The 25,642-nt window shown below is 55.7% G+C and overlaps 2 protein-coding genes across 2 annotated transcripts; one reads left to right on the top strand and one right to left on the bottom strand.

Annotated features, from left to right (window-relative positions):
• Nucleotides 1-1,880: 1,880 nt before the first annotated feature.
• On the top strand, nucleotides 1,881-9,473 carry ICMT (isoprenylcysteine carboxyl methyltransferase). The gene is made up of 5 exons (XM_068538772.1): nucleotides 1,881-2,121; nucleotides 2,967-3,055; nucleotides 3,972-4,141; nucleotides 4,929-5,146; nucleotides 7,659-9,473. Exons 1-5 carry the CDS (start codon nucleotides 1,927-1,929, stop codon nucleotides 7,839-7,841), a joined length of 855 nt encoding a protein of 284 aa, XP_068394873.1. The 5' UTR covers nucleotides 1,881-1,926; the 3' UTR covers nucleotides 7,842-9,473.
• Nucleotides 9,474-11,696: 2,223 nt separating this feature from the next.
• RNF207 (ring finger protein 207) lies at nucleotides 11,697-25,332 on the bottom strand. The gene is made up of 17 exons (XM_068538771.1): nucleotides 25,142-25,332; nucleotides 24,359-24,491; nucleotides 23,020-23,164; nucleotides 22,823-22,904; nucleotides 22,673-22,748; nucleotides 22,469-22,594; nucleotides 21,975-22,021; nucleotides 21,628-21,700; nucleotides 21,493-21,561; nucleotides 20,906-20,974; nucleotides 20,718-20,815; nucleotides 19,784-19,970; nucleotides 19,427-19,612; nucleotides 19,101-19,152; nucleotides 18,663-18,780; nucleotides 13,877-13,957; nucleotides 11,697-12,656 (listed from the first exon to the last, which is right to left on the bottom strand). The coding sequence occupies exons 1-17, from the start codon at nucleotides 25,330-25,332 to the stop codon at nucleotides 12,488-12,490; spliced, it is 1,902 nt and encodes a 633-aa protein (XP_068394872.1). The 3' UTR covers nucleotides 11,697-12,487.
• Between the last annotated feature and the right edge of the window lie 310 nt (nucleotides 25,333-25,642).

Here is a 25,642-nt window from a genome sequence, read left to right as displayed (position 1 = left end):
TGGGAGCAGCCCTCTGCCCCAGGACCAGACTCACTCCCAGGAGTGAAGATGCAGTGAGCACCCTCTAGTGGCCCTGAGGTGTCCTGGAGATGCAGGAGAGGTCCTGAGTGGGGGGAGACAGTAGAAACAGGGGACAGCCAGGACCCTGGCTCGCAGCCCCCAGTAACAGTCCAGGCTTCCCACATGGCGCTGCAACTGGGTGATGCTGGATTTTAAAACATTAAATCTCCTTTCAGTTCCCATCTACCGAGTTTAGCAAATGTCTTCTGAGCACATTTTAAACATGATACTGGGTTTACAGAACATCGGTATGAGATCCGTGAAATCAGGATCCCCATTTTGTAGGAAGTTGAGGCTCATAGAGTTGCTTTGCCTGAGCTCACAAAGCTGCTGAGGCAGGCTCTCCACCCTTCCCTGAACCCAGCTTTCCAGACACCAGGCCTCCTGCCTGGTCCTGCAAGGACACAGGAAGGTAGGGTGGCCAGGGACTCAGAGGCAGACTGGGCTGACTGCAGCTCACAGCCCACCTGCCCTTATGGCTCTCTGACCCACTACTCTGGGTTCCAGCCTCCCCCAGGGCCTGTCCCCTATCCCGCTTCAGGCTTGCTTCCTCCTGCCTCTGTGTCTGCAAAACTCGGTCCCCTCCCTCCTGTAGATGTCCTTGCTCTCATTTCCAGCCTCAGGCGGGCTGCCAGTACCGACTCTTCCGGGGCAGACTCCTAACGCTCCCACCCACGGGCCTCTCTCTGGGGTCGCTCCCATTCCCTCTCTATCCCTACTTGGCTCCTGACCCACTCCCATCCCACCATAGTTTATTCTAGTCATTTGCTTACTTGCCTTTTTCCGCCATCAGGCCTCTGTGAGCGCCAGGAAGTGGAAGCATTTACCTTTTAAAAAATTAAGAAACAGGACTTCCCCAGTGGTCCAGGGGTTAAGACTAAGCCCTTCCACTGCAGGGGGCACGGGTTGGATTCCCGCTCCGGGAAGTTCCACAATGCTGCGCCGGTAAAGTAAGGAACAATTCCTAAGTAATATAGATTGATTGTGGGCCAGATGAAAAATACAAAAACATATAAAAAAGACAGTAAAATTCTCCCAGAGTCCCTACCACCTGAAGATTACTGTTGTGAAGTAATTTTGGCTTCTATTCCAAACATTTTCCCAGGTTCGCACATACGCTTTTCTTTCCCAAGTGAAGTCAGGATCACACTGTAAAGTTTTGCGTGCTGCCTTATAAAAAAACGTAATGTCTTGAGGATTTCCACCGTCGGCTAACATTCTCCCTCGACGCGAACTGAAGTGGGCGGTCACCCGGCTGCGTGCATGCCCCAAGGGTAGTGTCCCCGCAAACTGGGCGCCCAGCGGGCGCTCGGAGACCCTGCCGAGGGCGGGTGGTCTCTGCGCGCGGACCCCCCGGGGCGGGGTGGGGTGGAGGCGGATCGCCGGCTCGCGCCCGCATGCCCAGGACTGTCGGTTTCGCGGGGGACCGCGCGGGGCCAGTGAGCGGCGGGGACGGGGTGCTTTAGATTTCACGTGATTTCTCTGGACGGGGACATTATGGAGTTTGGGGCCGACTCCTGGCAGACGCCGCCGGCAACTTCTCGGCCCAGGACCCAGCCTCCCCTCGGCCCCGCCAGCCAGCCGCAGCTCCGCCTGTGTCAGTGGGTCCCGGGGGGATGGCGGGGCGGGGCGGCGCGGCGCGGCGCGGCGGGGCGGGGCGGGGGCGGGGCGGCGGGGCGGGGCGCTCCTGTCAAATTCGGGCCCCTGCCGCACGGCGCGGCGGTATCGCGAGAATTCACGGGCGGTCCGCAGGTCTGGGCGGCTGCCCTTCCCGGCCGGCGTCGGCAGCGCAGTGCGCAGGCGCGGCGGGCGGGTTTCCCCAGGCTACGGTTGGGGCCGCCGCCCGCTGGTCCGCCGCCCTGCGCCATGGCGGGCTGCGCGGCGCGGCCTCCGCCGGGCTCCGAGGCGCGCCTCAGCCTCGCCACCTTCCTGCTGGGCGCCTCGGTGCTCGCGCTGCCGCTGCTCACGCGCGCCGGCCTGCAGGGCCGCACCGGGCTGGCGCTCTACGTGGCCGGACTCAACGCACTGCTGCTGCTGCTCTACCGGCCGCCGCGCTACCAGGTGCGGGCCGGGCCGGGCCGAGGGCCGGGGCGGGGACCGGGGGCCGGTCGGGCTGGGCGCGGCGCGTGGGCACCGTCCCCCCGGGGTCGAGGTCCGGGTCTGCCGAGAGCGCGGCCCGCGAGAGGGGCTGCCTCCCCCGGCCGCGTCTTTTAGCAGCTGCGAGTTCAGGTGGCAGGAGGGCCCCCTCCCTGCCAGTCCCGGGGGGCGTGGGGCGCGGGCCCCCTCCACCCGGCGGAGTGGGTGGGAAGTTGCGGTTGGTGCCGTTCAGCAGCTGCGGCAGATGCACGTGGGGTGGGGAGTGAGCGGGCCCACGAGTTCTTTTATGTAATTTAAGGTGTGGAGAACTACCTGCTGTCAAGTCTGAGGTCAGAGGCCCCCGCAGTTACGTGGAGGGGGCTGGGCGCAGAGTCCCGGCTGCCCGACCAGATTCGCTGCATGGACTTGGGAGAATCCGGCCAATAAGCTAGGTTTAACGCAGTTTTCCCACAGCCCTGAGTGACAATAACAATCATAATAGTAATGGTAGCTAAACCTTACTTACGAAGCACTTCGTCTTAAGTGCTTTACTTGGGTAATCTTCACAGCAGTCCTCAGAGGTAGGTACTCTTGTCATCCCCATTGTGTAGATGGGGAAACCGAGGTCCAGAGAGATTAAGTAACTTGCCTAAGGCCACAGAGCCATAGAGGGGTGGGCTTGGGATTTGAACCCAGGCAGCCCTGCTTCACCCTGTTAACCTCTGAGCAAATCGGCTCCATGGACTTGCGGGTGGCCTACTTATCCCAGGAAGTAGGATGTATGCTCTGTGAACAACCAGGTGACTGATCCCCTTTTGGGTCCATTTCAGATAGCCATCCGAGCCTGTTTCCTTGGCTTTGTGTTTGGCTGTGGAGTGCTGCTAAGTTTTAGCCAGTCTTCTTGGAATCACTTTGGCTGGTAAGAAGTGCTTTGGGAATGATAGTTTTGAGGTGAGGGTGGGCGGATCAGAGGGTCAGTAGTGATATTCCCGCATCCCTGGCTGGCTGAAGGCTAGTGAGGGCTCTAAGGGAATGAGGCCTCTAGCTTCCTAGATTCCCGCATCTCGAACCTTGAGAACTTGTGTGCCCGTTGGTTGCTTCTGTCGCAGGTGGAAACAGGTCTCCCTGGCGCCCTTCCCATAGGTGCTCTCATCTGCTGCACCTTCAGTAATGTGACCAGCCCTTCCCAGAAGAGGGTACTGGTCCTCAGTGACAGGAAGGGGCAAGGCTCTGGCTCGTCTTCACAGGCCTTTTCCGTCTCTAATTTCTATTAGGTCACATCTAGTGCCTCCCCCACGGCCAGTGTAGGATTTTTCCCTACACTGTGATTTCAGTCCCTTGAGCCTTCTAGGCCCTGACCTGGATATGAACCAGTGGCTTCAAGGTAAAAAGCTTCATCTCCTATTATCAATACTCTGAGCCATCTAATCCTTCTTTGCTGGAATTATTTCAGTTTTTCGAATTTTTGTATTCGACATACATCACTACTTTATTTTGATACTTCTCTCTTTCATGTTTTACTGTGTGTAGTGTCATTTTAAAAAAGGCTGAAGGCCTATAGTGCCTTCCTAACCTATGTTTTTTTGTTTTTTGGTTTTTTTTCTTTTTTTTCCCTCCTGTGACATTCAACAACATAGTCCCTTTACAACCCCCCTTTCTGCAAACCTCAGGGAATAATGCTACATGTGGGTGCCTGATGTCCACTCTCAGACAGGTGACAGCAGGCCCTCATCATAGAATTCAGGGACAGTTCAGACCAAATCTGTACTTGGACTTAACGGCTAACTTGATTCCCTTGCCCCAACTTACCTCTCGTTCTTTTTGTTTTTAAATAGGTATATGTGCTCCCTGTCATTGTTTCACTATTCTGAATACTTAGTCACAGCCGTCAATAATCCCAAGAGTCTGTCCTTGGATTCCTTTCTCCTGAATCACAGTGTGGAGTATACAGTAGCAGCTCTTTCTTCTTGGATAGAGTTCACACTTGAAAATATCTTCTGGCCAGGTCAGTGTGCCCTGCTCTCCCCTCTGCAGGGGAGATGGGTGGCTTCCACGTGGGCCTGAGGACAGTGACGTGGGTTCACCTCTCAGTTCTAATCTCCCCGAGTGATTTTCCCCAGACCTCTATCCTCACTAAGCTCTTTATAAGGGACAAGCTCCACTTGTGAATTCTGCTTCTGGATTTTGAATGGAGGATGTGTTGACCTTACGCTTTAAGCCTTGCAGGACGTAGTGTGTACCATTTAACAGGAAGTCCCAACCTCTGATAGCTGTAATACCAATTTTACAGTCAGAAGATTTGGATCTGTTCATTTTCTGTGACTTGAGAAATTTCATGTAAAAATTTTACTAGCAAAAGCTACTGCATCTGGAACCTACTCTGACACTGAACTTTCCACAGCAAGTTAAATGAAATGTATGTAGTGCCTAAGATTCAGTAAAGGGCCAAGACGGGAGACGCTGGATCCTTCTCGGCTTCACTTAGCTGTGTTTGTCCCCAGAGGAAGGATGGGAGCGTGTGGCGGGGGGGTGTGGATGAGAGCCCGTCAGCTCTTTGCCATGACTCTCTAACTGGACTGTTGGCGTTCTAACGTGAATGGGTGAACAGCACGACTTAGGGGACTGTGTTTTGTTTATAATTAAATTTTAATGTGATGACAGATGCCTATTGCCCACTAGCATGTGTTCTAGTGTCCCTGTCTTTCGAAACGTAGGTTAATTTTAAGCATGCAGAGGGGAACTCAGCAGTCCAGGGTCTTCACTCCCCGGTTGTCACCATCCCTCTCCTGCAGAACTGAAGCAGATGACCTGGCTCAGCGCCACGGGGCTGCTGATGGTGGTCTTTGGAGAGTGTCTGAGGAAAGCGGCGATGTTTACAGCTGGTTCCAATTTCAACCACGTGGTGCAGAATGAAAAGTCAGAAACCCACACTCTGGTGACAAGCGGAGTATACGCTTGGTTCCGGCATCCTTCCTATGTTGGGTGGTTTTACTGGAGTATCGGAACCCAGGTATGCTATCAGATACGATACTGGTCTCCTTTAAAGTTTTTAAAAATATGTTTTAAATCGACATATAATTTAAATATCATAAAATTCACCATTTCAAAGTGTATAATTTGGTAGATTTCAGTGTATTCACAAAGTTGTTGGTCTTTTTAATTTTTTTTCCATTTTCTTTTTTTTTTTTTTTTAAGTGTTGTGTTTACTTATTTATTTATTTATTGGCCATGCCGTGCAGCTGGTGGGATCTTAGTTCCCTTAGCAGGGACTGAACCTGGACCCCCTGCAGTGCAAGCATGGAGTCCTAACCACTGGACCACCAGGGAATTCCCTGTTGGTCCTTTTAAAATAGGTACATGTGTTCCCTGCCATGTTTCAAGTGATAGTTAAATAAAAGTCAAAAGAACTGATTTAGTCTTTAGCATTTTTTGCTACGTACTTAAAATCTGGGTGTCCTAAGCTTGTAAACTCTTGGCGACTCTAGGTGCCGTTACCCCCCCCGTCGTACCCCTTTTCTGCCTCTTTAACTTAGATCTGGAGCATCCCAGTGGGATGAGGACAGAGATGGGGCTTTGGGGAGAGCCCTTTGCCACTCAAGGGGCAGCTTAGCTGAGTTTCGTTAGAGGCTGCTGTGGATGAGCCCAGGGTCATGTGTCAGGTTTAACATGAGCGATGGAGGTTTGCTCTGTCTCAGGTTGCAGACCGAGCCTTGTTTCTTTTTTTTTAAATTAATTAATTAATTAATTAATTAATCTATGGCTGTGTTATGTCTTCATTGCTGTGCGAGGGCTTTCTCTACTTGAAGCGAGCGGGGGGCCACTCCTCATCGCGGGTGCGTGGGCCCCTCACTGTCGCGGCCTCTCCCGTTGCGGAGCACAGGCTCCAGACGCGCAGGCTCAGTAGTTGTGGCTCACGGGCCCAGTTGCTCCGCGGCATGTGGGATCTTCCCAGACCAGGGCTCGAACCCGTGTCCCCTGCATTGGCAGGCAGATTCTCAACCACTGCGCCACCAGGGAAGCCCCCGAGCCTTGTTTCTTGAGCATTGTCTCTTGAATCTGTTTTCTTAGTCCTAGAAGGACTTGGCCAGAGAATGTGGATAGAGCTTAGAAAACTCATCACCTCTTTGGGAACATCCAGTCTGGGCCCCCAGGCATCCCATTGCAGTGCATGCTATGGGGGGGCACTCTGGTGACCCCCAGTGGTGTAGTAGGTTACTGCACAGCATTTGTGTGAAAACTTGCAACTCTGAAACTTAAGATCACACTCCCCGGGAACAGATTGATTGTAGTGGAATCATGTAATTTGCTGTTAAGTGCTAACTAATAAACCTAAGTGCTCTAGGACTGGAGAGCTTTTCATACTTCTTTGACTATAGATCTTTCTACACCATGACCCAGCACACAAGTGTGTGTAAAAGCTGCACACATCTTTCCTGAACAACACTCACCCTGACTGTGTACAAAACACTCTGTTTCCTATCTTGTTAGTGTTTGTAATGCCGTTTCGGATGCACGGGATTGGTCTCCTGGCTCCATGACGGGTTGTGGCTTGAGACTGGGAAACCCCGCTCTAGGGTCTGCTGGCGGTGGCGGCACAGGCTCTGGGGTCGCTGGCGGGCGGGTGGGGCCGGTCCGGCTCTAACATCAACTGATTGGCCTCCGTTTCCTTGCGGGTTAAGCGGGGGTGGCGGCGCTACTCAAGAGGCTTGCTCTGGGCGTCGAATGGCTTACTGGTTGGTGGTAAAGGGCTTGGCATGTGCTGGGAACACAGTAGGTGCTCAGTAAACAGTGGTGAGAAGAAGTGGGGTCACCCATGTGGGGAAGACATACGTCCCGGGCGGGGGCCGAGGGGCCCGTCGGCGTGGGCAGGGGTGGATCAGTGGGCTCCCTGAGCTACACAGACAGAGGTGGGCCGAGGAGCTGCTTTCCTGGACTTCGAAAGCCGGGCTCAGGAGGCGTGGTTGAGGCCTTGGTGTTTTCTGAACAGGGGAGTGATCTGATGGAAGAAGTGGCTTTGGGGGCTCAGCTGATAGCAGTGTATCGAGGGCACTTACGCAGGAAGGTTGCGGGGGCCAGAGGCAGGGGGCCAGGCAGCTGTGGGGTGGGAGGGAGCGTGCTAGGGAGGGGGCAGGCTGGGAGCCACGCGGGAAGGCGGTGGTGCTTGGAACGGGAATTCACGTATGGGGGTGGAGGGAGGAGTTGCTAGCACCCCTGCCTGGGGGTTGAAATCCAAGAGGTTGCTCTTTCCTTTCAATTTTTAGGTATCTCTCAGGTAAGAGGAACAACAGAAACGAAATGAAAGCTGCAGTGATGGGTGTTTAGCCCTGTTGTGAAAGTGATGGTGTGGTTTCCGTTAATGGCGCCCTGGCTCAGGGTCTCAAAGACCCTGGTGATATTTCGGGAGTTTCTGGGGCCCTTGGCAGGAAGTCCTCTGTGGTTGCTGGAGAGCAGCACGTGCCGCTGAAGTTCAAGGTGTCGGATCACACTGACCCCAGTCCACTAACCCTGTGTCCCTTCGTCAGGTGGTGCTGTGTAACCCCATCTGCGGCGTGAGCTACGCTCTGACAGTGTGGCGCTTCTTCCGCGACCGGACAGAGGAGGAGGAGATCTCACTGATCCACTTTTTTGGAGACGAGTACCTGGAGTATAAGAAGCGGGTGCCCACGGGCCTGCCTTTCATAAAGGGGGTCAAGGTGGAGCTATGATAGGCCCCGGGCGGCCCAGGCCAGGCCAGGGGGCCTCCCACTCCAGGCAGCGTGGGACGGAACTGCTTCCTGTCGGCCGCTCTGCAGAACGGACTTTCTTAAATCATTTTGTATGTCACCAGTTACTCTTCTGGAATATCACTCAAGATCAAATGGTCAGAAGGCCTTAGGACCAAAGGACCCCCCTCCCACCCCCACTCCCACCTGCCCCTGCCCCGGAGCAGTGTGATCTCGGGCTGCATCAAGGTAGGACGCAGATTAAAGGTGGACGAGATGCAGGTAACAGCAGTACTCGGCAGTGCCCCCCCGACGTGCCCGGGGAGAGCCTAGGCCACACTCCATCCCCCACGAGGCCGGGGCTGTTAAGTTGTGACCAAGACCTCTGGGGAGAGGGGGGCTCGCTCCTGACGCTGAGTGAGGCTCCTGCAGCAGGAGGGGTACGTGGGCACCAGTACCTACTAGCGTTAGCAACCCATTCAGAACCCTTACTTGGACCGAAACACACAGACAGCACAGCTTTAACCTCCCTGTTTCTGTCCTTAAGTGCATGAGGATCTCTATAGTTTTAAAGACACTTCCTTATAAGGCACTTTGGCTCTTCATATATCTCATCATGTTTACTTACCTGTTTTCAAAAACAGCAGTATGAACTCGGGGGACTCGCTTGGCATGTGAGCCCCACCTTTCATTTGGCAGAAAGGCAGCACAGAGCCCTCCAGGTGACTCAGCTGACGCTTTGTGTTACCAGGGCTCCCCGGGCCAGGGAGACTGTGGGCCCCTGTGGCTTTCCTGGGTCCTGGCTCCCCCCAGAAGGGGGCTGTTACCAGTGACAGGCATGTCAAAGATGTGTCATTTCTCCTTTATCCAAAAAAATGCTTCCTGGACACCTGCTCTGTGCAAGGCATTGTTAAACGTTGAGAAATATCTGCTCTCCGTTTACTTGGGGTTTATTCTTATTCTATCATAGCTTATATTTTTGTGTTTTGACTTAAATCTATTAACCATTGATTTCTATGTTCTGTTCTCAAAATTCCATCGTCCCTAGTGCCATTTCAAACTGTCTTTTCCAAAGGGGTTTGAGCATAAACAACTATGAAATTCAAGCAAGTCAACTCATGAAAAAAATAGGGCAAATAATCCCGGTTGAGATTTAGTCAGTACTTTTGTTTTTCAAGTTCGGGAAGAGTGGTTGGCTTTACGAGTCAAACACATAAGCTTTGAGACCCTTGCTGAATTCTGGACCAGAGAGCAACTTGCTCTCAGTGTGAATTCCTTCCATGCAGTCCTGCAGTGGCACCAACAGAGCGTGAATCAGAGGTGGCATCGGCCCCTGGCTGGAGCGCTGCCACGCCACGCCACGCGACGCGGTTTTCGAGGAGCCACTAAACCTTTCCGTGCCTAGACCTCCCCATCTGTAGGATGGGGTCAATACCACCTACCTCGCAGGGGTCTTGTGAAGACTTAGAAGAACAATGTCAAACGTTTTTAATACTTCGGTGACAGAGATGACATAAACGAAACCAATATTGCATGAGTTACACAAAATTGGACGTTTGATTCACTGTACCAGATACCGGAAATGTGTGTTCAAAAAAGCATTTTACCAACTCAAAATATTAACTTATTTCTAGATTTCATGGCCTAATTAGTTTTTTCATCATTATATATACCAAAGAGGTTTACAGGTTCATCGGTGACAGGTGCGCCATTTGCTGGTTTGAGGGCCGGAGGACAGATTCCAGCCTCGGCCTCCTGAGGTCTCGCAGGCAGACAACCCAGGCAGCAGCCAGAGCCTCGCGGCAGATTCCTCTGGCGGGAACACTGCCCAGTGGGACATCGACGTGCACTTACTGTGTTTGGGGACTTGAATCAGTGCTAAACTTGTTCTCCAGACCACTCCTAGTGAAATAAACGCCACTTAATAGGATTGCAAAACTGAGGAGGGCGTAGCTGGGGTTTTGGCGGCCACCCCCAGCTCTTTGAGGGAAAGTCCTTTCTTGCTGCATCTAGCAGGTTAGGACCCAGCTTTCGTTACCACGGGGGGTCGTGAAGTTGTCTCTTTAGCAGATGGAGAGGAGCTAGTGACGACCCTGGCTTTGCGGACAGTTAAGACCGGAGGTGTTGGCCTCTGACGGTCTGTCCCTCCTCCGCCCGCCTGCCAGGCCTGGAGCTCAGGAGGCAGGCCCTGGTGTCGGCAGGGAGATGCTGCCATCACACCACCTGCGCTGGACGTGACATTCTGCTCTGCTTGAAAGAGCAGGTCCACAAGCAAGTTCCCACCCTGATTTGTAACCCAGGGCGGAAGTCCGCAATTACTTGGGGATCAAAGATGAACTACTTAGGGGCGGGATTTGGCAAGTGATTGACTTTCGTCTAGCACTGAGATCTTCAGGTTATTTTTAACTTTATAAATTCAGCAGTGACAGCGCACAGGGAAGAGAATCAGGTTAATGAGGTACAGGCTTTTTGGGTATTCCCGAAAGCTTATTTTGGGTAAAGGCCACGTCGGCGGTTCCCTCAAATTAAGAAACCGTCAAGAGATTTCTTTTTCCATTGCAGGTTTCAAAGCGGGGACCCTGAAATGGAAAATAGGCACTGCACAGAGCAAAGCTATTCTGAAGCAGTGCAAAATGAAACATTTCATGAGGGTTTGCAGGCTGGGGCCGAGAATGGCAGTTTACGGAAACGAGGTTGTAGGCGAGCCTGGCAGAGGGCAGAAGGCAGCGCGCCCCGCCAGCCCTTCATTGTCACGAACTGCTGCACAAGCCTACAAAGTGAACGTTATTAATCCCTTCCACTTACTTAGCACTCTGGGTGATTAACATGATGGGGAAGCATCGCTAAACCAAGCGGTTGTGTTGACAGGTGAGATTCTGTGGGGTCCCGACTGCAGCTCCGTTTGGTCGCAGCCCCTCTGTGACAGGAAGAGTGAACCACTGTCCCTTCTCTGCACTTCCTAACTGCCTTAGGGAGTTGTGCTCTCCCTCTGCGTTATGCTTCTGCAGTGACCTGGTGAGGCCAGGCGACCCCAGCCTGTCCGGCACGGTGGGAGAGGCTTGCTCTCTGTGCCCCGCTATGGAAGCCTGACGCCCCGTCCTGGGCTCGGACGACCGGCCATCAGCAGCGGTCCCAAGCGCTTGCTCCTGAGGGTCTGTCCCATAGCTTAAGCTAGGAGAGTAACCTAATGGGGTAATTACTCTTCTTTTTACATGCAGAAATGTTTATTTAAATATTGGATTTTCTTTCACAGAAATTATTTCCAATTCTTAAATAAAACTGTACTTGATTTCACTGTGAACAATAGTATGATTGTGTGGGATTCAGAAACTTTATTTTTAAAATATTTATTTATTTATTTGGCTGTGCCGGGTCTTAGTTGCAGCATGCAGGATCTTTTAGTTGTGGCATGCGGGATCTAGTTCCCTGACCAGGGATCGAACCCGGGCCCCCTGCGTTGGGAGTGCAGAGTCTTGACCACTGGACCACCGGGGAAGCCCCCGGAAACTGTTAAGGTCTTTTTGCTTCTGACTAAGAAATGTCCAAAGCCTATAGCGTAAAACCAGATGTGTTTTGCCTCCTCGATTCTGTTCTGAAGTCCTACCTCTAACCAGTTTGTCTTGACAAGTTCCTCCAGCCCCCCAGGCTACCGTGGAGGTTTATGATGCTTTGGGATGGGAACGTCGGTGCTCTTGACAGCAGGTGTGGAGGTGTCGGGTGCTGATGTGGCAGATGGGTCAGTGTATTGACCTGCAGGCCTACCTGGCACATAGAAGCCACTCGCTGTTTGAACCACTGAATCAAGCTGATGTTTGCTTAAAGCATGATTCTTTGGGCATCATTTTGCCTCCAAAACTTTACATTTTAGGTCATGCAGGTTAATTTTCTTTTTTAAGCATTTTGTTTAAGTTCCGCTTGATAAAAAGGGTACTGGGTAGGAGTGGAAAACCACTAGAGCAAAGTTGCTGGTGAATCGTGCTTTAATATCAATAGAAGGTGAACACAGGAGAGTGACAGCAGGCAGGGACAGCGGTGGGGAAGTCGTGACGGAGGCCACCTCCTGCCATGCGGGCCACCAGGTGCTATTGCGTGGCTTTATGCGCTCAGCCCTGGCCCTACAGTGAGAAAAGCCGGAGCGAAGGGTTTTTTTTCCCCTATGCTGAGTCAGCGCTCAGATTAGCGGGTGGAACTTTCCAGCGGCGCCCGGTTAACAGTGGGGCTGTGGTTCAGGAGGAGCCGGATTCCTCTGTGGCAGGGCAGGTGCTGCACAGTGGGCGAGTCTCATCACCCGAAATTCAGACGGGTGCACACCCCACCCCAGCGGGAGCTCTCGGGACTAGCACACAGACGCCAGGGAGGTGCAGGGGGCGTGAGGGGCTTCAGGCTGGATGTTCACTCATGTAACATCTTCCACGCGGACTGGGATGCCGTCCCGAGTCACCGTGATGAGGACCAGGACTCGGGGCGACACGAAGTCTAGCTCAAGCCAAAGAACCTGAAATTGGGACCTGGCAGAGACTGTCTGGGTTTTACTGCTGATAAATGATTACACATTAAACAGAAAATCATGATGGGAACCGCCTCTTCTTAAATATCCCAGCCTTGACGTGCATGTTGTAAAACGCCCGACCTCCGGGACCAGTCCCATGCTAAGCTGGGCGCTCTCTCCATGTGGGGACGTCACCCCCATTTTTCGGTTTGGGTCTGTGAGAATCTTTATTTTTCAGTGGAGGCTCTTCTGCGAGGCTGCTCAGGGTCCGGCTGTTTCTCGGCTCTGAGGTCTTCTCTCTCCTCTCCGAGACACTCACTGGATCGTTCCTAAAGAAACACTTAATGTGAGCTCCTCTCTGCTCCCCTGTCTCCCTGTGTCCCAGCACTAAAATCCACCCAGGCAGAGGCTTTCAGAATGGCAAGCCTTCCGGGAAGTCACCAGCGGGTGATAGAACCTTAACTACATCATCTCCTAAAGGATTCTTTTTTTTTTTTTTTTTTAATAAATTTATGTATTTATTTATTTTTGGTTGCATTGGGTCTTCGTTGCTGTGCGCGGGCTTTCTCTAGTTGTGGCGAGCGGGGGCTACTCTTCGTTGTGGTGCACGGGCTTCTCATTGCGGTGGCTTCTCTTGTTGCAGAGCACGGGCTCTAGGCATGCGGGCTTCAGTAGTTGTGGCTCACGGGCTCAGTAGTTGTGGCGCGTGGGCTCTAGAGCGCAGCAGGCTCAGTAGTTGTGGTGCACGGGCTTAGTTGCTCCACGGCATGTGGGATCTTCCCGGACCAGGGTTCGATCCGGTGTCCCCTGCATTGGCAGGCAGATTCTTAACCACTGTGCCACGAGGGAAGCCCCTCCTAAAGGATTCTTATTCACTTCTGATGACTTTTAGTTGCCAAAACATCAGCAGTGCAGACCATTTCAGTGGCTTGTGGTGACCCTGCTCTTTGAATTGACCCTCCCCTGAAGCATGGTGCCTGGGAGGGTAGGGCTGCTTTCTGCTCTGTCACCAACCCCGTGGTGGCTCTGGATGCAGCAGACCTCTCCCAGGCCCTTTTAGCTCTGACTTTCTACAACTCCAGAGAAATACGAAAAGATCAGCCTGTGACAGTGACACATCTGTTATTGCACATTCTCTTCTCCCTCTGGCAATTATTTTGGCAAACACTGTGGCTCCAGTGAGTAGCAATGCTCTCTCACAGGAAGAAATAACCCTCGATCCCTTTTTCTCGAGTCACAGTGGTGTAGGAGCCTGCGCTCTCAGAGGTGTGGGTTGGGCAGGCGGCAACCACGGCTGTCCCTAGTTATAAACCTCACGTCATGTCTATCAGGGTCACATCTGTCATCTACGAGGTCATTTGTTTGAAGGCACCGCCCAGTTTAAGAACCCTTCTGACCCTGTATTTTACACACCGAGGCCCAGCTGAGGCCGTAGAGCTGGTCAGTGGCAAGTTGGGACCAAAAGAAAACCGGAGGTCAGTCTTTGTCGCCTGTATTTGTCTCTGAGATTAAATCGTTTGCCCGCTCAGGTTGGAAAGACTCACTTTACCTGGCCTGGGCCTCGCCATTCACGCCGTCATCATGCGTGTTTTGTAGATGGTCTGACGGTTCATCCACAGGGGCCTGAAACCTGTGTGAGAGAAAGCAGTTCCCAGGAATCTGGATGCAGCAGAGCCGGCCCGCTGCGTGTGCTTAGGCGCACTGCACAAACACCAAACTTGAGCAAACACTTTGGGCCTCAAATATTTACCGAGGGCCAGGGCCACGGCAGTGGACGAGAGAGGCTGGGCCCTGCTCTTGTGGGAGACCCGTTCTGCGGGGGGAGACACGCCAAGGTTGGGAAGGAGGCCCAGCGGGACGGATGATGGGGAGTGACGGTGAGGGAGACCTGCTTTCAATAGGGTGGTTTGGGAAGGCCTCCCTGCTGACTTTCAAGCTGAGACCTGGGTGATGAGGTCCATGGAACAAGACGAAGCAAGAACATTCCAGGCGGAGGCAGGGGAGTGGCAGCCAGTCTAGCTTCTTTGCGGGACTGAAAGGCCATTGTGCCTGGGGTGTGGGGAGGGGCCGACGTGGTCAGAGGTGGGCAGAGAGGGTCCCGAAAGGACTTTCAGGCCCCAGCATGATAGGCTTTAGAAAGACCACTGACTGTGGCATGCTGGAGGGGCCAGGGTGCGGGGGTTCACGACGGCGGCTTGGATTGAGGGTCGCAGTGGAGACAAAGCAGGTGGACCAGGACAGTTGAGTCAACAGGACTTGAGGGTGGGTGAAGGAAAGAAAGGAATCCATGTCTCCTGGGCTTTTTACTCGAGCGCCTGGGTGACTGTGACGCCTTCACTGAAACAGGAGTAGCATGTTCGGGGGGGAGGAAACCAAGTTCGGGGCCATTGTGGGGTTTGAGGTGCCCTGAGACCACCAAGAGGAGACTCTCCCAGGAAGGGGCACTTGGAGATGAGTCTAGAGCTTGGGCAGATCTGTGCTGGGGAGGGGGATTGGGGGTCCTCTGCCATACCATGGGGTTTTAAAGCCAGGAGACTGGGTGAAGCCCCTTGAGAGGGCGTAGGATGAGAAGAATGCCTGGGACTGAGCCCTGGGGAAAACGGACACTTGGGCCTTGAGCCGAGGAGGCAGAGCCAAGCCAAAGAGACTAAGGAGGAACAGCTGGGGGACTTCCCTGGTGGCCCAGTGGTTAAGACTCTGCGCTCCCAATGCAGGGGGCCCGGGTTCGATCCCTGGTCAGGGAACTAGATCCCACGTGCATGCTGCAACTAAGAGTTCGTATGCCACGACTAAGCAGCTGGCGAGCCGCAACTAAGACCTGGTGCAACCAAATAAAGATAAATTAAATAAAATTTTAAAAAAAGTTCTCTTTCCCTTTAAAAAAAACAAAAGAAGGAACAGCCTGGAGGGGCAGGAGGAAAACCAAACCGGGAGTGTGGGGCGTCTCAGAAGCAAAAGAAGAGTGTGATGAAGGTGACAGACAGCCCAGGCTCCCGAGTGCTCTCCGAGGCCAAGGGGTGCAGCCGAGAGGTTGCTGATGGTGGGAACAAGAGCAGATTTGGTGGGTGGGGTTAGTGTGAGTTGCCAGCAGTGGGAGGGGAGGAAGCAGAGGGCAGCTCCAGATACCTGGAAAGTGGGCCGTGAAGAAGGGTAGAGGCAGCCTCCCTGCTTGCCCCAAACCTCCAGGAGCTGGGCTCCTGCCCGAGCTTTCCATTTGCTGACACCAACCACAGATGCCACTTCCCCGCAGAGATGTGACTCTGCCGGGGTGTGGCCCCCTGCAGGCAGGCAGAAGCACCCTACCTGAAGCCAGCTGCCCACCGAAGCAGAGCACACAGAAGGGGAAGGACGCCAGTGGTTAAGAGCACGGCTTAGAACAGGCACACAGCGTGAACAGGCTGGGTAGGCGGCACCAGGATGTCACCTCCACCCAGAGGCCCCCCAGGATAATCCCAATCTCAACTGCTAACACCAGGGGTTAGTTCCGCCTGGTTTTGAGGTTTTATAAATGGAATCACACAGTATCTGGAGTAAACTGCTTAGTAAATGTCAGCTTAGGAGGACACTGTAAGTAGTCCTGGCTGGTCAGGGATTTGATCAAAATTGTGCAAAAGGCATGATGAGTGCAACCTCTCAGTGTGACATGTTAAAATAGTCACTTTAAAGGTGGCTTGGCAGTTCTGGATTAATACAGCAATTGCACACACACACACACGCACACACACACACACACACGCACACACACACACACACACACTCTAATTTTCCTTCTTCCCCAAACTCATTAAAACTAGTAAAGGGACCAAAACAATGAGGGGGAAAAAAACCTCTCCAGGTTGACAGCAGGAAAGGATAACAGCAAAATTTTGGAACTGGAGAGCATGTAGACAATGGTCACTAATTCAGCAGACCTGAGCGGCTGAGGCCCGACCAGTTCCCACCACAGAATCCTCAGGGGGCCCAGGCACGGGCAGCCCCGATGCCTCTGCAAGCAGGAGGGTGGGACTGAAATAGGACGATGAAGGTCAAGATCCCTACCTCCGAACCGCTGCCCCCACCCCCAATACTGAAGGGTTAGTCTGTGGGAGGGTGCGACCCACCGTGAGAACTACTGAAGGACAGAAAATCAGCTGTGCATACAGATACTCCATACGGTGACCTTCCAGGAAGGAAACTGGGCAAAGATCTAAAACTGACATTGGGGCATCAAAAGTAAGATAAAGCAAAACAAAAAACGCTGCCCACCCAGATCCCTTACACCGGAGCACCGCCCATGTGCTCAGAGCTTCCAGCCTGCTCTCCCCAACCCCAGCTCCTAACATGAACAGGTGATCAAAGATTTCCTGACAGCTGAGAAAAGCCTTTAACAGGGAAGGTAGAAACCTACATAAACAAAAAGTAACTTGGAGGAAACAGACTTCAGGGAGAAGGAAACTTAAACAAACAAAAGCAAAAAAACATCTATCAGCCCCCAAAGGGGTAAGATATTCTGTCCATGAAACAACAGAATGCTGTGTAACAAGAGCAGTCAGGGTACCAAAAACAGCTCTTTGGAAGTGAAAAACAATTTAAAACATTTAAAAGACCTCTTGGAAATTTTCTTCAAAAATGAAGAACTAGGGCTTCCCTGGTGGCGCAGTGGTTGAGAATCCGCCTGCCAATGCAGGGGACACGGGTTCGAGCCCTGGTCTGGGAAGATCCCACATGCCGCGGAGCGGCTGGGCCCGTGAGCCACAATTGCTGAGCCTGCGCGTCTGGAGCCTGTGCTCCGCAACGAGAAGCCGCGATAGCGAGAGGCCCGCGCACCGCGATGAAGAGTGGCCCCCGCTTGCCACAACTGGAGAAAGCCCTCGCACAGAAACGAAGACCCAACACAGCCATAAATAAAATAAATTTAAAAAAAAAAAGAAAAAAAAAAAAATGAAGAACTAAATAGAAGAGTCCGAAGATAAGAGAGGAAATCTCCCAGAAAGTACAGCAAAAAGATGAAGAGGTGGAAAACAAGACTGAAAAGAGGTGGTAAATCAGAGGGCCAGCCCCGGAAGGCCAATACCCAGTAAGAATTCCAGAAAGAGAAAAAGTGGAGAAAATCAACTAACCAGTTCAAGAAGAAATATGCCCAAACAAGGACATGAATTTCCAGATTGAAAGGACCCACCGGTACCCAATGGATGGAATTAGACCCTCACCAATGTGAAATTTCAGAACACTGGGAGCAGAGAAGATTCCACAAGCTTCTGAAGAGAGAATAAGTGGGGACTTCCCCAGTGGTCCAGGGGGTAAGATGCTGTGCTCCCAATGCAGGGGGCCCAGGTTCGATCCCTGGTTGGGGAACTAGATCCTGCATGCATGCTGCAACTAAGAGTTCACATACTGCAACTAAGAAGTCCACATGCTGCAACTAAAGATCCCGCATACCGCAGCTAAAGATCCCACATGCTGCAACTAAGACCCGGCACAGCCGAAATAAATAAATATTAAAATAAATAAATAAATAAAGAGAATAAGTGGGTCACATTATAAGGATTAGGAATCAGAATGCCTTCAAACTTCTCAAAGACAGCCTTGGAAGCCAGAAGACAATAGAGTGATGCCTTCGAAGGAGAATCATTTCCAATTTAGAATTTCCATCTAGAATTCAATACCCAGCAAAACTATCAGTCAAATGCAAAGGCAGAATAAAGATATCGCAGCCTTGCGCTGTTCAAAACATGTCCCTTCTCTGTACCCTTTCTCAAGGAGCTGCTTGGGGGATGGGCTCCACCAAACCATGAAAGAGGACACGTGTCATATGGGAATCAGGAGATCTCACTTTGGAGTGAGGCAAATGGAGTCCCCTGGAGGGTGGTGGAGGGAGAGGCTAGGTTGACCACTGTGTACCAGCCCTACAGGGCAACCACCCTGGGGCGCAGACTTGAGAGGCAGGCACATTGAGGACCTGCCACCAAAAATCCTCTGCCACTGTAACACCTCCAGTGCCCAAGTATGGTGCTGAGAGCCTGGTCCAGGTTCCTATCTAGACTTGGCTTAACCATGTACTGCGGAAGTTCTCTTTCCTCTGTGTCCTGCTGTCTGGATCAGCTAAGGACCCTCATTACACCCCCAAGGTGTAAAGAGATGGGCAATTGTGTGCAGAAAAAAAGCAGAAACTCAGAGCAGCGTGCTCATTCTGTGTTTTGGCAGATGTCCAGCACCTGGTCCTCCCAGATGCCCTGATTAAACCTTCATGACCTGGCCCACTGACTTCCCTGAAAGGGGCTCTTCCAGAGGTGTGGCACCTTTCCCACGCCCATTCTGAAGTGTCTTGGTTCCCCCGGAACACTCCCTGGTCTCACCTGGGCTCTAGCCGCTCCTTCACCTTGGCAATGGAGCGGACGTAGGGCGTGATCTGCTTGGTGATGGTGGTCAGGTAGGCATTCTCCTGCTTCAGCTGGAGGAGGTCATGGAGCTGGGCTGTGGGGGCCCAGGCCAGAGCGTTAGGTCTTGTTGCCTTCAAATTCTTACTCTCCAGCCTTGAACCATCTAAATAACCCAACTGTTTCAGTGATCACCTCTAATTAAAGAGTGAGGTAAGACTCGTGAAGGCATCCTACTTACTGAATCCTGATCTCAGATATATCATTTGGGGGCCGGTTAGCAGCTGTGAGGCAAAGTCAAGAGCTAGGGGGAAGAGCACGGGGGTTCGTATCTGGTTAGTGGGTAACTGGCTTCCTGCCCCTGAAAGCATGTGGATTAGCTCCAGGACACGGGTGCGCCCAGCAGCTGCCCGGGACCTTCATAAATCTCCTGCTCGTTAGCCACGCGCTGGTAGGATTCCTCCCAAATCTGAAAGAGAAAGTAAGTTGGATGTTGCACGTGGCCGTGAGTTGGAATTTCCCTTGGCAGCATTTCTGTCCTCTAGCTACTCAGAGCCATAGGACACTCCCAGCCAGTTCACGTGGTTCCAGGCGGCAAAGGCCCAGGTTCCAGAGCCTGCCACACGAGGGACTCCTGGGGCACCAGGCCAAGGTCCTCCCCACCCCCTTCCTGTCTTGGGGTAGCCCATGTACATGCTGACAGGTGGGGCTGCAGGGGAGGGAGGTTCCTCGGGAAGGGCTACCTCCTGGAAGACTGCTTTCATGCCCTCCACGGAAGCATGCTCCAAGGCGATCTGTGTGTCCACCTGCAGGGACTTGTGCAGGATATCACCCATGATCTCGGCCTTGATGAGCGAGTGGTGCTTGGTGAGGTCCCGGTGCAGCTCCTGTACCTGGTCCTTCAGGTTCTGCATCTCTGTCTGCAGGCGCTGGGGGGAGAGACCGCGTGAGTGCCTGTGTTTCCTGCAGGCTGGGTGCACTGCGGGGGCCTTGGTGGAGGGACGGCTTGCAGGCCAGGTGGCCAGGACTAGATTTGGCCACTGCACCTTGGCGAGAAGGGGTGGGGCCTTTCCCAACTGGCAGGTCCCTGGCCCCCTCACCCGGTAGGAGTTCTCAAAGTGGCGGCAGTGTTCCGTGAAGGGTGAATCGTTGCCCTCTGCCAGCAGCACCTTGGTGCTGATGGACCGGTGCAGCGTGGGCTTTTGGACCGGTGACCCCAACATCTTTCCCACGGGGGAAGGGCAGCTGGGCCCCATCAGCACCTTGGGGCCCGAGCCCCCTGCTAGCCTGGGGAGAGAACTTGTGTGGATGTAGACGAGGGGGGTCCAGAGGGTCTTCCCCTTCCCCAGCCTCCCAGCGCGTTCTCAGCCTTCTCACCCCAGGCTGCACACCACAACCACGCAGGGGCTCTGAAAACACCTGACGCAAGGCTGTGTACACCCAAGACCAATGACATCAGCAGGGTATTTTTAAAAATCCTGAGGGTGATGCCAATGTGCAGAAGAGTCCACCAGGATGTCCTCAGGCAGTTATGTTCACTCACACACACTCGACCTTGCAAATCTGGCCTGATGCCCAGTATCCCTTGCCTGGGGCCCTGGAGCTCTTAGCAGACATATCCAGCTTAGGCATTTCTCCTAACTCCCCCGGGGGTCTCCGGCTCTCTAGACTGGGTCCCCCCCCCCCCGGAAGTCAGACCCCCTGCGGCTTCTGGCGACCCAGGCCCCACCCTAAGCTACCCCTTCCTTTCAGGGCTTAGACACCCCAGTCCGGGTGCAGCGGCGGCGGTTGGGGGCGCCCCTGAGCCCCTCTGTCCACCCCTGGCCTGGCTCCACTCCAGGTCAGCCAAGGGCTTCCGATCCAGGGCGGCCCCGACGGCTGTTTCCAGGCTGGGCGGACTCTTCCTCCCGCGTGGACGTCTTTGGAGCCCAGACGCGGCGCGGGGAGCTCGGCGAGCTGGGAAGGGCGGCCCCCACCCCAACGGGGACCTTGTGCCCACACCCCCTTCCCGGTCCCGGCGCCCCTGCGGCTCACGTGCTGGTACCGCCCCCGGCACCCGCCGCCCGGCGCGGTCCCAGCAGCAGCAGCGGCTCCAGGCAGCGCGCGAACTCGGCGCGGTGGTCGCTGGCGATCTGGGGTGGGGGGGGCGGACGAGCTCGTGAGGCACCTCCATACTCCGCGGGCCTCCGCCCCGGCCCGGCCCACCCCGCGGCCCCGCCCACCTTGCTGCTCTGTGCCGGCCGTAGGCGATGTGGCCGCGTGACGATGCCCTGCAGCCTCTCCACCAGCTCCTGCGCTCAGGTGGGTGGGGGCGTGGGGGTGACAGGGAGGCGGGAGGACCCGAGGGCGCGTCCGTCTTTAGGACTTCACCCGCCATCCAATCCTCCACACCACCCCTGCCCCCAAATCCACAGGAAAGCCTGGGGGGTCTGGACTCCAGGCGACACCCTGCACCTCGGGGGAGCAGGCTTATGCCCCCTCCTAGGCTTTGCTGTCCTCTTATTTATTTATTTATTTTTTGGCCGTGCTTTGCGTGGCTTGCGGGATCTTAGTTCCCCAACCACCAAGGATTGAACCGGCTGGAGTCCTAACCATTGGACCGCCAGGGAATTCCCTGATGTCCTCTTAAAAGGGGTTCAGGTAGCCCCTAAATGTTTTGTAGATGATGGTGTGGAAGAGGGGGCCACCCAAAGACCCCCTGGTCCAGCCTCCAGGTAACAGGCTGCCCAGCCCTGAGGTGGGGGGCTCTGGTGTGCAGGGTGGGCTCCTGGTGGGGAGGGGGGGAGACACAGAAGCTGTGGGCACTCACATAGCCCAGGTCCAGGAACTCAGCCTTGTTGGCCAAGCTGAGGAAGGAAGAGCAGATGACCAGGTGGACCTGCGAGAGGGACACTGCTCAGTGCCTGGGCTGGGTGCCCGGCCCTGCGCCCCCAGCTCCCCTTACCTGCAAGGTGGGCAGCAGAGTAGCCAAATGGGAGAGCTGCTCCTTGAAGGCCTTGTCCTTTTCTTCATACTGGCTGGGGGAGGAGCAGGCAGCCTCATCTCCAAGGGGAGGGCTGCCCACCCCCACTTGGGGGGCGGGCTCAGAACTGGGTGGTTCCATCTCCCCACCAGCTTTGTGCATCCTTCCTTGACACCCCTTCCCTGAGCCCTGAGCCACGTTTTCCTCCTCACCGGTAGACACCTGGATGTCTTGCTCTCCAGGGTGGGCCTGGGCCTGCCCAGGCCCAGGCTATGAGACAGGTGTCTGGAGGTCAAGGCGCAGGGGATGGAGAGCCCGCCACCACTCACCTCTGCACCGCCTGCAGCAGCAGCGCTTTCCTCTCTGCCAGTTTGTCCTGGGAGGGAAGGTCTGCTACTGACCGGGCAAACTCGGCCCTGCCACCTCCCAGCACTCTCCCAGTCCCCTGGGCCCCAGCCACACAGCCGCTTAGGCTGGCTCTCTCTCCAGCCCACCAGCCCTGCTGCCCGAGCCACCTCCTTCTTGCATCTCACTGCCTGAGAGCCCTGGTGCCCTCACCTTAAATGTCACCTCCTGGGGGAAGTCTTCCCTGACCCCCTCTCACCACCAGCGCCAGCCTGGGGCAGGCCCGTGCTCCACCTCTAGAACTCTCCTGGCAACTACGATTAAGTAACTTCTGAACGTAGCTCAATGCTTGCTGCCCTGCTACACTGGAAACTCCACGAGGGCCCCGGGGGGGAGGGGCCTGCCCTGTGTCCCGGGGACCGGTCCTGGCTGATAAGCATGCTCAGCCTGTGGCTGTCTAGTTCCCCCTACCCCTCACCTGCATGCTGCCGAAGAGGGCGTGGATGGCGGCCTCCTCATCCGCCGCGCTGCGTCGCACCTCGTCCACCATCGCCTGCAGCAGTGCGATGGCCTCCCGTGTGGCGGTCTGCAGGGCCTTCACCGCCTGGGGACAGGGTGGCCTCAGCCTTGTGGGCGCGCGTTCCCAACCCCCGCCCCGGCGCGCCGGGCACCCCGCGCTCACCAGCATCGCCTGCTGCAGCCGCTCGCAGCCTTGCACGTACGCCGACTCGAGGTCCACGCAGTGAGCCCGGCTCTCCCTACGGGGAGCCCGAGGATGAGCCCTGCTCCGGGCCACCCTCCAGCCCCCTCACCTCCCGCGCCCTCTACCCACCCCTGCATGTCCCGGAAGCAGCGGATGCACAGCAGCGACTTCTTGTCGGTGGAGAACATGATGTAGGGCTCGGCGTGCAGTGCTGCGGCGGGGGGGGGGGGGGGGGGGGCGGGGAGGGGGACGGCGGTGAGGGCTCCGGCCGGTGCCCGCCCCCATCCCCGCCCAGCGCTGGTCCCCATCCGGCACGCCGCACTCACTGCACTTCTGGAGCACGTCGCGGCTGCGCTGGCCCAAGGCCACGATGTCGTGGCGCGCGAACATGCGTGCCCTGTGCGTCTCATCGCGGCAGCGCGCGCACAGCGGCTGCCCGCACGTGTTGCAGAAGTACGTGGTCTCTGCGTCCTGCGGACAGAGCTCGGGCTCAACCCGCCCGTGAACTGGGAGCCTGATCCCCATCACAGCCCGCGAGGGAACTGCAGCCTCCGCACGTCGTGGCTGTGCGTCTCGGCCCCAGCCTGGGGCAGGCGCGCGGTCACATGCAGCCCTTTCATGTAACCCCAACGCGCAGCGCTCTCATGTACCCAGTTTACAGACGAGAATACTGAGGCTCAGAGAGTAGGTAAGTAGGTCCAGTAAGGGGCAGGTACCCAGGACGGTCTTGCGGAGGGGGTTACATGGGGTTGTGGGGAGGGCAGGCACTGCATTTGCAAAACATTTCACCTATAACAAAAACGTGTGTGTACGCCTGTGCGTGTGTGAAGCCCCCCTTGGCACCCTCAATAGTAGCCACATGGATGCCCACCCCGGCCATCTGGAGTGGGAACTTGGCTGGGAGGAGAAAAGGAGTGAAGACCTGCAGGTGCCCTTCCCCAGGGCTGAGAGTCCAGGGCACCGACCCCAGCAATGGCTATGAAAGCACAGACCCCCAACTTCCTACGTTGGCACTCAAGGCCATTTCCTCCCCACGCTCTCCCTACCTCCAGCCCCTCACCTCCTGCTGGTTATCTCTGTACTTCTGCGTAGCACATATTCTAGAACTTGCCCGCCCTCCCAGACCTTTTGCTCCTGCAGGGACATCCTCCTGGGATTTGGAACACCTGGTCCAGCCTCCACAGGCCAGAGAGAGTCTCGCGTGCCCTTCACCGTCCAGCCTGAAGCCTGGCCTCTGCTCCCTGGTCTTTCAGGATCACCCCTCCCCAACGGCACAATGTCCTCACTTCCCCTTGGGCTGTTGATAGCTGCTCACAGCTACCCAGGTAGCAGCGGACCCCAGAGGGCTGGCCTAGGCCTGTGCCCTGGCATGCCCTTCCTGTTCCAATTCACAACCGTGTTCTGAGTTGGGGACCAGTAAGCTCCCCCCAAATCGAAATAGCCTTAACCCCTGCAACTATCTTGGTGTTGGCCCAAGGCAGTTGTTTTGGACCTCAGTCTCCACACCAGTAAAATGGGGCCCACATTCTGGATACAGGGTGCCTTAGAGAGGCGTTGGAGAATGCGCTGATGGGTGATCCTCTGATGACATGGCGCACACTGCAAGCGTCAGGACAGTGCAACCTGGCACCCTCCGCTCCCCACCCCACCCCCAGGCGCCCCTGCCTGCTTGCCGCACTCCTGGTCGCAGTTGGCACAGCGCACCACCTCCATACCATCCCCTGAGCTGTCCACCAGGAACTGCAACAGCCGATCCACCGGAGGCAGCCCGCTGGGGCCCTTCACCACCGTCTGGTGTCTGCGGAGAAGCTCCAGCCAACATCCAGAGGCCCCTTCCCTAAGGCTCCCTACCCGCTTCCTACTCCATACATTCCAGGCTGGAGCTAAAAATAGGGCGGCGGGAGGTGGGATGCCTGCAGGCCTGACGTCTATAAATATCTCAGCCAGTGCTCTCTCTGACCCCGTCCCTTTCCAGTCCTAGGGGAATCTTGGGATGGGGTTGGCGACTCAGGGTGTCAAAGGCAGAAGGCTCCCCTCAACCCCCTCTCACGGCATTGGGCAAGTTTAGGGCCACCCCGGGTAACTTGAGCCAACATAACCCGCTTGTGTTGACTGAAGACTTCAGGACCCCCAAGTGAGTTACTGGGAGTGTCCAGACGCTGCTGAGCTGAGATCCCCTACTCCAGCAGCATTGAATCCGACAGCACGCGTACTCTAGCCCGCCCTTGCCCCCTGACTTTCTGTGGGAGGCCTTGGGCCATAACCCCAGGTCTCAGTTACCCCATCTGTAAAATGGGCCGGAGCCTTCACGTTCTCTGGCGGAGAGGTGCAGGCTGTGTGCAGCCTCTCCCAGCCGTCTCCACAGGGAGTCAGAGCCCTGCCCTCCCAGCACCTAGGTCCCTGCCCAGCGGGGCCAGTCTCCCGTCTTCCGGGGCTCGAGGCACTCACTGGCACAGCGGGCAGGCGAGGCGGCCGTCGGCGGTGCGGCCGCGCAGGCAGCCGGCGCAGAAGTCGTGGAAGCAGTCCAGCAGGCAGGGGTGCTCGTACTGCGCGCGGCACAGCGGGCACACGAGCGGGGGGCCGCTCGCCGCGTCCAGGGCGCCCGGGCCCTCCAGGGGCGCAAAGATAGCTCCCGACATCTTCGGGCACAGCGCAGGAGGGCGGCGGGGCGGCCGCGGCCCCTCTGCCCCGGCGCCGCCTCCCTCCTACCTGGCCCGCTGGACCCCGCGCGGCGTCCAGCGGTCGTGGAGCGGGGAGCAGCGAGCAGCGAGGGCCCGGGGCTGGGGGCTGGAGCGCCGGGCGCGGGGAGAACGGGCAGGAGGCGCGCGGAGGGGCCAGACCCTCTGCCGCCGCCCTCCCCGCCTCTCCACGGCAGCCCTGGAAGGTCAGTCGGTGCCTCCTACCCAACGCCCAGCCTCCCCGGGCCTCCCCCTCTCCCACCTCCCCTCA

Source organism: Eschrichtius robustus, chromosome 3 (genome assembly GCF_028021215.1).
Source record: "Eschrichtius robustus isolate mEscRob2 chromosome 3, mEscRob2.pri, whole genome shotgun sequence".
NCBI lineage: Eukaryota > Metazoa > Chordata > Mammalia > Artiodactyla > Eschrichtiidae > Eschrichtius > Eschrichtius robustus.
Note: the sequence above shows the minus strand (reverse complement) of the source record. Positions and strands in the feature narration are given on the sequence as shown.